The 13281-nt window shown below is 43.9% G+C and overlaps 1 protein-coding gene across 3 annotated transcripts in view; it reads right to left on the minus strand.

Moving 5' to 3' along the window:
- The window catches only part of tafa1b (TAFA chemokine like family member 1b), a 232315-nt gene that overhangs the window by 16159 nt on the left and 202875 nt on the right, over positions 1 to 13281 (minus strand). For all 3 annotated transcript variants that reach the window (XM_029774955.1, XM_029774954.1, XM_029774953.1), the window contains exon 3: positions 12261 to 12401. In XM_029774955.1, coding sequence (XP_029630815.1) covers positions 12261 to 12401 — 141 coding nt within the window. The remainder of the gene's footprint in view (positions 1 to 12260; positions 12402 to 13281) is intronic.

Below are 13281 nucleotides of genomic sequence, written 5' to 3' on the forward strand. Positions count from 1 at the left end.
TGCAGCAGCCACTACTCTTAAACCTTTGGATGCCGTCTAACATAGCGCCATTCGTTTTATCAGTTGACAGTTGTAATACTCACCACGGCATCCTGTATCAAAAGGTTTGCTGGTCATCATTAAAGTCCCATAGATTACTCCATTTTTGTTTACAAAGCCCTACTACAACTTACCTAACTTCATTGCTAACGTATAAAAGAATGAGCTACCAAACCCGCTCACAGGATTGGTTTACTTTTGAGGTCCCTCTGGTCTCGACCAATTCCTCCTTTAGTTTCAGTGAATCACATTGTTGGAATAACTTACAAAATTCCTTGCATCTTGATTCCCTGGTGCCGCTAGGGCAGTTTAGGACTTTGGTGTTGAATGAATTCATTGAGGAGTGGAGTTGTTTCAATTGATTCTAGTGGTTTATTTGTTGAAATTGTGGTGTTGAGGTTGTGCCTTGTGGTTATTTTTCTTTTCTTGTTTTAATTGTAATGTAAATTGTTCTTCCTATTGTGAGAACACCATTGGGAACGAGACCCTGGTCTCAATTGGGCTACCCTGAATAAATACAAGTTAAGACTATAATAAAATAAATTAGTTTAGCCAGGACTAAGCTGGACAAACACCATCGTAAAAAATGTAAAAGTCTGGTGCTCCAGGCGACACGTCTGATCATTTTCAACAATTGATACTCTGCCACTTCGTGTGCTGCAATGAACATGTTTTCCATTAAGCTACTTTTTTTGCTCTGAACAGAAAAACCTGGAAACTTGTTTTTCATTATACGAGCAGCGAGAAGGATTTATATTGAACACTTTGAATGCAGAATCCTCTCTAAATTGAAAATGGTAAAGTAATACCTGCAAAGTAAAAATCAATCCTTTGGAATGGAAAAGAGGGAGAGACAGAAGGAGAGAGAGAGCGAGAGAGAGAGGGCGAGAGAGCTGAGATTAAAACGCTGCCTCACCAGAGGGGTTGAAAGATGAGCTGTAGTTTGCATGACAGCAGAATGGTATTTACTATACTCCACGCCACACTGACTTCTCCTTACACCGTGTGCTGCAAAATATGCACTGTCTACGTGTGCGTTAGTCATTTCTATAGGGCCAGCCAATTGTATGTGCCTGTCAAACAACTCTCAGGGACACTAACCCCCTGCCCTCATTATAAGCAGCATATGGCTTTCCGTGCAAGGGAATTAAATAGTCCAGAGTATCATGTCTACAGCAGTGATAATACAGACAATATGTACATTACATGACCAAAAGTATGTGGACACCTGCTTGTCAAACATCTCATTCCAAAATCATGGGCATTAATATGGAGTTGGTCCCCCCTTGCTGCTATAACAGTCTCCACTCTTCTGGGAAGGTTTTCTGCTACATGTTGGAACATTGCTGCGTGGACTTGCTTCCATTCAGCCACAAAAGCATTAGTGAGGTCGGGCACTGATGTTGGGCAATTAGGCCTGGCTCGCAGTCGGCATTCCAATTCATCCCAAAGTTGTTTGATGGGGTTGAGGTCAGGGCTCTGTGGCCAGTCAAGTTCTTCCACACCAATCTCGACAAACCATTTCTGTATGGACCTTGATTTGTGCACTGTCATGCTGAAACAGCAAAAGGCCTTCCCCAAACTGTTGCCACAAAGTTGGAAGCACAGAATCGTCTAGAATGTCATTGCATACTGTAGCGTTAAGATTTCCCTTCACTGGAACTTAGGGGCCTAGCCCGATCCATGAAAAACAGCCCCAGACCATTAATCCTCCTCCACCAAACATTACAGTTGGCACTATGCATTCGGGCAGGTAGTGTTCTCCTGGCATCCGCCAAACCCAGATTCGTCCATTGGACTACCAGTTGGTGAAGTGTGATTCATCACTCTAGAGAATGCATTTCCACTGCTCCAGAGTCCAAAGGCGGCGAGCTTTACACACATGAATCTCCCGACGAATAGTTATTGTTCTGACGTTGCTTCCAAAGGCAGATTGGAACTCGGTAGTGAGTGTTGCAACCGAAGGCAGACCATTTTTACTCACTTCAGCACTCGGTGGTGCCATTGTGTGAGCGTGTGTGGCCTACCACTTCACGGCTGAGCCGTTGTTGCTCCTAGACATTTCCACTTCACAATAACAGCACTTACAGTTGACCGTGGCAGCTCTAGCAGGGCAGAAATTTGACGAACTGACTTGTTGGAAAGGTGGCATCCTATGTCACGTGCCACGTTGAAAGTCACAGAGCTCTTCAGTAAGGCCATTCTATTGCCAATGTTTCTCTATGGAGATTGCATGGATGTGTGCTCGATTTTATACACCTGTCAGCAACAGGTGTGGCTGAAATAGCCGAATCTACTAATTTGAAGGGATGTCCACATACTTTTGTATATATAGTGCAAATTGGTAAGACAGTGGCAAACAGCAGCAGACTTCCTCATCTCAATCATAAGATCATCATCGTAAAAAGCCAAACTGACACCCCAACTTAAATAGCAGGCCTTAACTTGGCAGCCCTTTCTGTGTGATCCAGTACGTGTAGGCAGTCAGAGATCCACAGGGGCTAAAGGAGAGACTCAGGGTTAATGTAGAGCTCCAGATCTTCTGAATCCAGGCCAGGATATCTCTTTCTCAGTGACCTTGGCTGCTGGGAAAGTGCCATTCTATGGGCTAGGATCCATTCCTCACTCCCCAGTGGCCCATTCCACCCCTACTGTACTTCCCCTTCCCCCTCTCCTACCACCAACACAAAAGTCACAACCACAACCCCTCCTGTTTCCTCCTCTCCCGAACAGTATGAAGGGGATGTGGATTACCAGAGCAGGACTGGTCATCACAAACATGGTCTATCTGTCGGTCCGTCTGTCTGTCACACTATTGGCAGGACCATGATGGATAAAGTACTGTATAACAGATTTCTCATATGTTATTCCACCTTTACCTGTAGAGGTTAACCTCATGGAGATAACAAATATCTTTCTAGTGAGTTGTGGTACAGATGAAGCAGCACGGCCAACAGTATTACATGTCATTACAAACACTAATCTTTCCCTTGTCACTCAACAATCATCCTGTCACGAGGTTTGACATTACCGTTAATGGACAAACATATGAAAGTGGGGTCTGGAATCGATTGAAAACATGACATGACAGACCTTGTGCACATTATGGTCCTCTGTAGCTCAGTTGGTATAGCATGGTGCTTGCACCACCAAGGTTGTGGGTTCAATTCCTGGGGCCAACCATATGTGAAATGTATGCATGTGTGACTCTAAGTCACTTTGAATAGAATTGTCAGCTAAATGGCTTATGTTATTTGTCTGTCAAATACACAGTGGGGTAGTTACAGTATATGATAGATACATTGACCCAGACATGTCTGCCAGGTAACATGATGTTTGAACGCCTTGACAGATGAGTCTGTCAAGGTGTTCAAAGAGACATGCACTTGTTATACAGACACATGTCTGACAGTTCAATGAATAGCAAATGGTTTTTAACATCAGAACAGCCTTAGAATGGTTGACTGGACTTAAATTAATCAAGGCAAAATGGATAGTTTTCCAATAGCTTCGGTGGCCCTCAGTGTCTTTCTCCTACGCCACTCAAATCGATCGCCTTGGGTCGGGATCAAGAGTGGAAAGCAATTAGGGTTTACATTTTCATGCTTTTCTGCAGGTGTTAATTTACAGTTTGGGGGCATGGATCAATGGCTCACACTGGATAACAGTGAACTCTCCCTACCTCCCTCTGCTTCTCTCTATTACCCCTCTGGCCCTCCAGTGCCCCTCTGTCTGGCACCATGTCCCTCCAGCCTCTTATAGCCAGCAACACTCTCCCACTCTCCAATCAATCTACCTCAGTCAGAGTCCGTCTCTGACCCATCAATCACATATTTCCATATTAATCAGTCATGAGTCTTCTCTCACCAGACCAGTAACAAAAACAACAAACTTGGCAAACTAAGCTAAGAACCCTGGGACTAAACACCTCCCTCTGCAACTGGATCCAGGACTTCCTGAAGGGTCGCCCCCAGGTAGTAAGGGTAGGCAACAACACATCTGCCACGCTGATCCTCAACACTGGGGCCCCTCAGGGGTGCGTGCTTAGTCCCCTCCTGTACTCCCTGTTCACCCACTCCAAAACCATCAGTAAGTTTGCTGACGACACAACAGTGGTAGGCCTAATCATAGACAGCGATGAGACAGCCTATAGGGAGGAGGTCATAAACCTTGCAGTGTGGTACAAGGACAACAACCTCTCCCTCAATGTGAGGAAGACAAAGGAGCTGATCGTGGACTACAGGAAAAGGAGGGCCGAATAGGCCCACATTGACGGGGCTGTAGTGGAGCTGGTTGAGAGTTTCAAGTTCCTTGGTGTCCACATCACCAACAAGACAGTTGTGAAGAGGGCACGACAATACCTTTTCCCCCTCAGGTGACTGAAAAGATTTGCGTCTCCAAATCCTCAAAAAGTTCTACAGCTGCACCATCGAGAGCATCCTGACCGGTTGCATCACCACCTGGTATAGCAACTGCTCAGCATCTGATCGTAAGGCGCTACAGAGGGTAGTCCGTACTGCCTAGCACATCACTGCGGCCAAGATTCCTGTCTCGTTATTGTTATTTGTGTTACTTTTTGTTCGATTTTTTACTTTAGTTTATTTAGTAAATATTTTCTAAAGTCTATTTGTTGAACTACATTGTTTGTTAAGGGCTTGTAAGTAAGCATTTCAGGGTAAGGTCTACCTGTCGTATTCGGTGCAAGTGACAAATAAAATGTGATTTGTTGAGCTGATTGATCTAATGAAGAGGCTCGGACAGTCCTTACACAGGGCGATGAGCCTGGCTGTAATCCCAGGGAGACTGGCCAGTGTGTAATGGCAGTAATAAGGCTGGGGCAAGGTCAACAGAGCTGGAATAATAAAGCCAGTGTGTAATTACGGAGGGGCCGAGACAGAGACCTCAGATCTGAGGTCGGTTTCGCAGGCCATTATTCTATATTAATCGCTGCTCTTCACAGTACCAGATTGGCTCTTGATTAGCTAGCTATTCAGACACTATCGTTTGGCATCTCAATCATTACATTGCCAACATGTTACAATCGTAATGACCACCTTGGGACCACAGCCTGTATTTGTGGAATGCAACAAGTGTGTATTTGTGTGTGTACTGTGTCTAGGAGTGTTTCTAAGAGTTATTCGTCTTGAAGTGTGCCCGAGTGGTTGTTGGAAAACTGTATTTCTTCTGATGAAAGAGTCTTTGAATTGCCCATTATTTGTCAATTCTAACAATGGCTCTTGCAAAAAAAGAATGTTGAGAACTTCAAAGTGTTCAGAAGTGAATGAGTCATTGTGGAAGTGTGAGGAGCGCAGAACACATAAAGAATAGCTCTGGCTGTCTGAATGACTCCTGCCCCTAGTGAGGAACACGTCAGTTGAAAGGTCAAGTGTCTAATGATGTCTTCTATGGTGGAAGATGCGACAAAGTTAGCTACTGTATCGGGTTCTGGTCTATAATCTCAAACTTAACAAAAAAAACACCCTTTGACTCATATGCAGCCTTTAGTGTTTGTTTCGATTTTAACTCTGCTCATGTCGGGCGGGCATGCAGCGAGAGAGGAGGCATTTTTTTCGGATGCTACAGCACTGTGCTCCTGACCTTACCCCGGGGCTGTATCAGCACCAGGTTCAGGCCTTGCAGGTTTGCTCATCACAGGTGGGTATATACAGTGCATCAGAAAGTATTCACACCTCTTGACTTTTTCCACATTTAGTTGTGTTACAAAGTGGGATTTAATTGTCAATGATCTACAAAAAATACTCTAATGTCAAAGTGGAAGAATTATATATATTTTATATACAGTGCATTCGAAAGTATTCAGACCCGTTGACGTTTTCTACATTTCTTTACGTTACAGCCTTATTCTAAAATGGATTCAATTGTTTTCCCCTCATCAATCTACACACAATACCCCATAATGACAAAAAAAAATCCCCCTCTATCCTTGCTAGTCTCCCAATCCCTGCCACTGAAAAACATATCCACAGCATGATGCTGCCACCACCTTTGTTCAGGGTAGGGATGGTGCCAGGTTTCCTCCAGATGTGACGCTGGCATTCAGGCCAAAGAATTCAATCTTGGTTTCAAAAACACAGAGAATCTTGTTTCTTTAGGTGCCTTTTGGCAAACTCCAAGTGGGCTGTCATGTACCTTTTACTGAGGAGTGGCTCTACAATAAAGGCCTGATTGGTGGAGTGCTGCAGTGATGGTTGTCCTTCAGGAAGGTTCTCCCATCTCCACAGATGAACTCTGAAGCTCTCAGAGTGACGATTTGGTCCTCCCTGACCAAAGCCCTTCTCCACCGATTGCTCAGTTTGGCCGGGTGGCCAGCTCTAGGAAGAGTCTTGGTGGTTCCAAACTTCTTCCATTTATGAATGATGGATGCCATTTGGGGACCTTCAATGCTGCAGAAATCTTTTGGTACCCTTCCCGAGTTCTGTGCCTTGACACAATCCTGTTTCGGAGCTCTACGGACAATTCCTTCGACCTCCTGGCTTGGTTTTTGCTCTGACATGCACTGTCAACTGTGGGACCTTTATATAGACATGTGTTCCTTTCCAAATCATGTCCAATCAATTACATTTACCACAGGGGGACTCCAATCAAGTTGTACAAACATCTCAAGGGTGATCAATGAAAACAAGATGCACCTGAGCTCAATTTCGAGTCTCATAGCAAAGGGTCTGAATATTTATGTAAATAAGGTATCTGTTTTTTATTTTTAATACATTTGCAAACATTTCTGAAAACCTGCTTTCGTTTTGTCATAATGGGATATTGTGTGTAGATTGATGAGAGAAAAAAAACTTTTATCCATTTTAGCTGTAACGTAAAAAATGTGGAAAAAGTAAAGGGGTCTGAATACTTTCGGAATGCACTGTACATATATATACAGTGCATATAGATATATAGGTGCTCTTCTTTGCAAGGCATTGGAAAACCTCCCTGGTCTCTGTGGTTGAATCTGCACTTGAAAAATCACTACTCGACTGAGGGACCTTACAGATAATTGTACGTGTGGGGTGTAGAGATGGGGTAATCATTCATAAATTATGTTAACCACTGTTATTGCACACAGAGTGAGGCCATGCAACTTGTTATGTGACTTGTTAAGCACATTTTTACTCCTGAACATATTTTGGGTTACCATAACAAAGGGGTTGAATACTTATTGACTCAAGTAATTTCAGCATTTCATTTTTAATTAATTTGTAAAATGTTCAAAATACTAAATTCCAGTTTGACATTATCGGGTATTGTGTGTAGAACAGTGAAATACAATTTCAATTTTGTCAATTTTAAATTCAGGCTGTAAAACAACAAATTGGGAAAAAGTCAAGGGGTGAGAATACTTTCTCAAAGCAAGAAGTGAGTGAACCATACTGGGAAGGACAGAGGTCTTCCAATAAGTGGATTTTCTGTTCATTTTGTGTGACTTTCTTTAGATGTCATAGGATTTAGACTTTGCACTGTCAACTTTGAGGCAAGGTAATCATGGAAAGCCAGGCCTGCTTTAATTCATCCACACAGACACACAGCCAACACAAGTGTGTCTGTAAAGAATAGACATCCTCTGAATGGTCTCAGCGTGTGTTCCACGTACAGCACACGTGTTATAGAAAAAGACCAGATGTTTTAAATGCAACGTGACTGATTTATTCCTGCACTTCAGGATGATACTACTGCATTGTATTTTGAAATATGTAGCATGTCACATCTCCAGATATAATTAAGTGTTTTCCTTTTGAAACATAGATATTACTAATCATGGCAATGGCCTTGCGTACAGTATGTATGGAAAGACAATGTATTTTGAAGGGCCTTATCAAACTACACTGTTTATTCCGAGTGCTTTGATATTCTGCAGCTGGCTTCATTCAGATGGTTCCTTTGATCAGCAGAGTGCGTGGATGATCAGGTATCTCTTTCTACTCTTGAAGAAGCTCGCGTTCATGTGTGATTTCCCCCCATACGTTTCTCAAATGTACCATGTCAACCTGTCATGCTCAGCATTACCCGCCCGCAGCCAAACAGGAGAGTTCATTCCCCATCAGTGGCTAGCACCACGCTTAATATGCTCAAGAGGGAAAATAAATGTGTATGATGCATGTGTGTATGAGAGAACGTGTGTGTGTGTTTGTGTGTGTGTTTTGCTTGTGTTAAGAGATCACTGATAGACACACACGTACTATGTATATTCTATCTGGCAGAGGGGGTGCAAACAGCCTTTTGTCTGTGTGTGTGTGTGTGTGTGTGTGTGTGTGTGTATGTGTGCGCCTGCTGTCACGCTGGTATAAATGATTCGGGTGAGACACAGGAATTCGTAATAGGGTTTTTTATTTACATAAATTACGGCGTGCCATGTAAAGGCACGGGGACGAAGACCAAACACGTAACAAAACACAGGGTAGAAACCCAAACAAAAGGAATAACACACACGCACAATGATTAACACACGGGACGAGACCCGTAATCATCTGCTCAATCCACAATGGTACGAAAGCCCAAACACACAGCGCAACGACACCGGCCTCGAGGACAATCACAGGAACACAGCGCGGGTCGATCAGGACCAGATGCAGCTGCCGAAGTTGCGGCGCCGTTGGACGGACCAGTAGCAGTGGCGACGGACCGGTTGTGGTGACGTTGGATGACCCAGTTGCAGCTGCCGAAGTTGTGGCGGAGCCGGACGGACCAGTCACAGCGTCACCGGACGGGCCATTCCCTCCGTCTCCCTTAATGGTCCATTATTCTGTCACGTTGGTTTAATGGGATCAGAAGACAGACGCAGGAATGCGTAATAGGGATTTTTATTGACCCAAATTACAGCGTGCCATGTAAAGGCACGGGGATGAAGACCAAACAAACACGTAACAAAACACAGGGTAGAAACCCAAACAAAAGGAGCGAGGAGTACCTCGAATAAATAACACAAGCACACAATGATACCACACGGGACGAGAACCGTAATCATCCGCGCAATACACGCTGCACGAAAGCCAAAACAGACAGGACAGGTACTCACATGACCAACAGATTGTAACAATAATGGGCAGCCCAATGGAAACCAAAGGGCACACTTATACAACTACTAATCAGTGGGAATAGGGGACAGGTGTGCGTAATTAAAGTTCCAGAGGGATCTGTGACACGTGTGTGCAGAAAGTGTGTGTACAGTGCTTGTGCACTTGCATATCTCAGAGCAGGACAAAGGCAGCGGTGCAGTGACAGCGTCTAATCTGAGTGTATTTGATTGGCCTAGCATGGGCTGTAAGAAATAAGCCGCAGCGTTTGACTTGTTAAAAGGGATGTTCCTAACTAAGAGTCTTGTTGGCCCTGACATAACTGGGACGTAGTTCTCTTTGTCAATGCTAATAATCAATTCACATGCTGGGAAAAGCTGACAGCACTCCCCCACTGACTGTGTTTGGCGCCAGCCTCCAACACAAGCACCACATTCCCATGCATTAATACATAACCCAATCAGTTACCAATCCCAGAGGAAGCATCACACACAGATACTGATCCCTAATATATACAAAGGAGTAAACACTACATATAAAACAATGTCATTGGATCTGTTTTATCTTCCTGCAGTCCCTTTTCTCCGTTAAGGGGTTTAATGGTTTGATTGTTTGATGCTAATGACAGTTAATACACCCAGGATTCTGTCTGAAAGACTTCATCTGATGAAAGAAGGGTACGTCTTGCCACTTATACAGTACAGGACTTGGTGCACGTGAAGGGAAGCTTAGTGTGTGTGTGCATTGCATGTCTGTGTTCATGTGTGTATTTGTGTGTGGTTGTGTCCAATGTATGTGTGTATTGCGGATGGAAGAGTCACAGCAGGTATCCCCTTGAGGGCGAAATGAGGCAGCCTGGGTGGCAGCATCATTTCTCATCACAGATTAAGCATTAATAACGGGAGACCTGGGGATGAGTTCAATCTTTTTAGCCAGGCTAGTGCACCCCTTCACACCGCTGAGGGGATAGTCACAGAACACTGACTACACAGGTCTATAAACCCTCACCCTCACAGAGTTGAACAGGAGCCCACAGAACCACACAAACAACAGACAACTCTCTCTCTCTCTCTCTCTCTCTCTCTCTCTCTCTGTCTGTGTGTCTCTCTCTCTCTCTCTCTCTCTCTCTCTCTGTGTCTCTCTCTGTGTCTCTCTCTCTGTGTCTCTCTCTCTGTGTCTCTCTCTCTGTGTCTCTCTCTCTATCTCTCTCTCTCTCTCTCTCTCTCTCTCTCTGTGTCTCTGTGTGTGTCTCTCTCTGTGTCTCTCTCTCTCTGTGTGTCTCTGTGTGTGTCTCTCTCTGTCTCTCTCTGTGTCTCTCTCTCTCTCTGTGTGTCTCTGTGTGTGTCTCTCTCTGTGTCTCTCTCTGTCTCTCTCTCTGTCTCTCTCTCTCTGTCTCTCTCTCTCTCTCTCTCTCTCTGTCTCTCTCTCTCTCTCCCCTCTCTCTCTCTCTCTGTGTCTCTCTCTCTTTCTCTCTCTCAATCTATCTTTCCCTCCCTCTCTTTCTGTGGTGCTCACTGCTGGAACATTGCTGCTCAGTGACTTGTCATTTCCATTTCATCCCCCCTCTCTTTATAATAGGTTGCTAATCAATACAGTAACAGGTACAGGGATTCTTCCCTCACTGCAGGAGCCAGGAGCACAGAGGCATGAAGTGTGAACATCTCCCTCCCTCCCTCCCTCCCTCCCTCCCTCCCTCCCTCCCTCCTCTCCATCCTCTCCACTATCCCCCTCTCCTATCTATTCATTCTCCCTTCCCCACCACCTCAATCCCCATCCTCTCCATCCTCTCCATCTTCTCCTATCTATTCATTCTCCCTTCCCCACCACCTCACTCCCCATCCTCTCCATCCTCTCCATCCTCTCCATCTTCTCCTATCTATTCATTCTCCCTTCCCCACTACCTCACTCTCCATCCTCTCCTATCTGGATCCTATCAACTGATCACATCAAGGCAGTGTAAATATAGAAATCAGTCTAACATATTGCATTGTATCTCTGACCATGTCAGATACAATTCCTTCGTGAATAAAGCTTGTATTGTTAGTTGAAGAGAAATCAAAATGTTTTGTTATGTGGAGGCCATGTTTAGTTAACATACACAAACAATTGTCCAGAGGGCCATGGTTAAAACATGTTTTCATGGTAGAGTGGAGACGACATTGTTTGGCTAGATGTCTGGTCTGTGTGGGGACAAAACTGTCTGCTGGAAGAACTGCAGTGCTGTTTTCAAGGTTAGAACTCTTTAAATGTTTCTTTCAGAGGGTTTTCCCCTTTGTTAAATGCACTGAACATGCTTTCTTAAGTAGGGTGAGTCAACCAAGTTCGCAGTCCTTAGCCTTAAACGTTTATGCAGTTGGTTTAAGGATGAAATTGATAAGTTTTGTGTCTCAAGACTCATATCTAATTCATATTCCAGAACTGATCAAGATGGAGCAAGCCAAGGGACTGAAGAGGGCAGACGTACGCCCCGTCATTGCAATGTCATTCATAATGAAGACGTCTCGGTGTCCTTCCTTTGTGAGGCCAGCCTAGATGACTTTCATCTTTGAGGAGTTTGAGGTGAAACAATAAAGAGTGCATCAGGATAAATGAGTTCTGAAGGCGTGAAGGAGCTAGGCTCTCTGTTCTATCTCACTGTGCTTGTGACTGCCTGTGCTCTCCATTTCCCTGTAACTGCGTTGATTATTTTCCTCAGTTAGGCGTTTCAGGTGTGTAAGCCCAGGGGTTGACAGAGTTGTGTTTTTCATTTATTCATGTATGAACCTAAGCTGCCTTGAGCCATGCAATGTGAAACATGGGCCATTCCCAGGTGCTCAACAATGCACCTGAGGTATTGATTGTCTCCCTTTGCAGCACTTACCCAGGTTCAACTTAGTCTCCAACTAAGAGTGCTTAATTATCTGAAATGACTTCACTAAGACAGAAGAGAGTCATGCAGGAATGAACCGCATTAGGAATAAATGAATTGAAACACCTCAGCATGTGAATGTCTCTCTCAAAAGTCATGTTATAATTACAAAGTTATAAACTACTGTAAAAACGTACCTCTACACTACATTTAGTGAGCTAATTCTTTTTAGAATAAAACATCTGACTATTAAGCCAAGGATGGATACAGCACATATCACATACAGTATGTAGTAAAACTAAACATATGTGTTGATGAAAGTAAATAACATACTATGAACATGTCCTTACCGTCCACACAAGAGGGTTTGTTGCGTGTTGTCCCGGCCACTTTCCCCGGTAGACAGGAGCACTTGACGGTCTGGGAGCGCTCCTCGATACGGTTCTTATTACAGCACCGGTGGGCTGCGATCACCTCACACGTACCTCCTTCTGAAGACACACAGGCAGAGGGACAGACTGGTTAGCCTACCACAGGGGAGCTGAGGAGGTTGACTGTGTCATGTATACTCCCTCTCTGGCCTCTAGGTCACCAGACTGGTGATTATTATGCACATTTAGCACCACTGTCACGCGCACCAGCGCTTATTGTCACTCACCTGGACTCCATCACCTCCTTGATTACCTGCCCTATTTATGTCACTCCCTTTGGTTCCCTCCCCAGGCGATATTGTTTCTGTATCTGTTTCATGTCGGTGCGCAGTTCGTGTTTCTTGTTTTGTTTATGTTGGTTTATTTATTAAATGTATTCACTCCCTGAACTTGCTTCCCGACTCTCAGCGTACATGGTTACAGATTGGATAATTACCGTGGAGCATACAGTATACTAGAACGTCAAGAGTAGGATTCATGTTGGATTATGAATTGGTATATGCGGAGGGTAGAAAATGGTATGCTAGAAATAAAATAAATCCCTGCTGTGAATAAAACATTTTTTAATACATTATCTACAGCGGACTATAAAAAAAATACATTGTACTAAATAAGACCACTGTGCTTCTTTTAATATGCTTCTACTGTATGGTTACAAATATTATCTTAAAAAATGATGAGGTTAAAAACATTTATGTTGTTTTTAACAACCTGAACTTAAATCATGAGTTCATATCATCATATACTGCATTCAAATGTTAAAACTCATGCTGAAAAAAAGAAATAAAAATCACATCATTATAAATGTAAGGCACACAACATGCAATTACTATGTTATCCTTTTCACCACAGCATGCATTGCAAATTGCCCCTAGAGGCATTTAGATGATTCTAATTTGACTCTCAGAGTGTTCCTCATTCCATACAAATCACTCCCTGA

This window comes from Salmo trutta, chromosome 14 (assembly GCF_901001165.1).
Source record: "Salmo trutta chromosome 14, fSalTru1.1, whole genome shotgun sequence".
Taxonomy (NCBI): Eukaryota; Metazoa; Chordata; class Actinopteri; order Salmoniformes; family Salmonidae; genus Salmo; species Salmo trutta.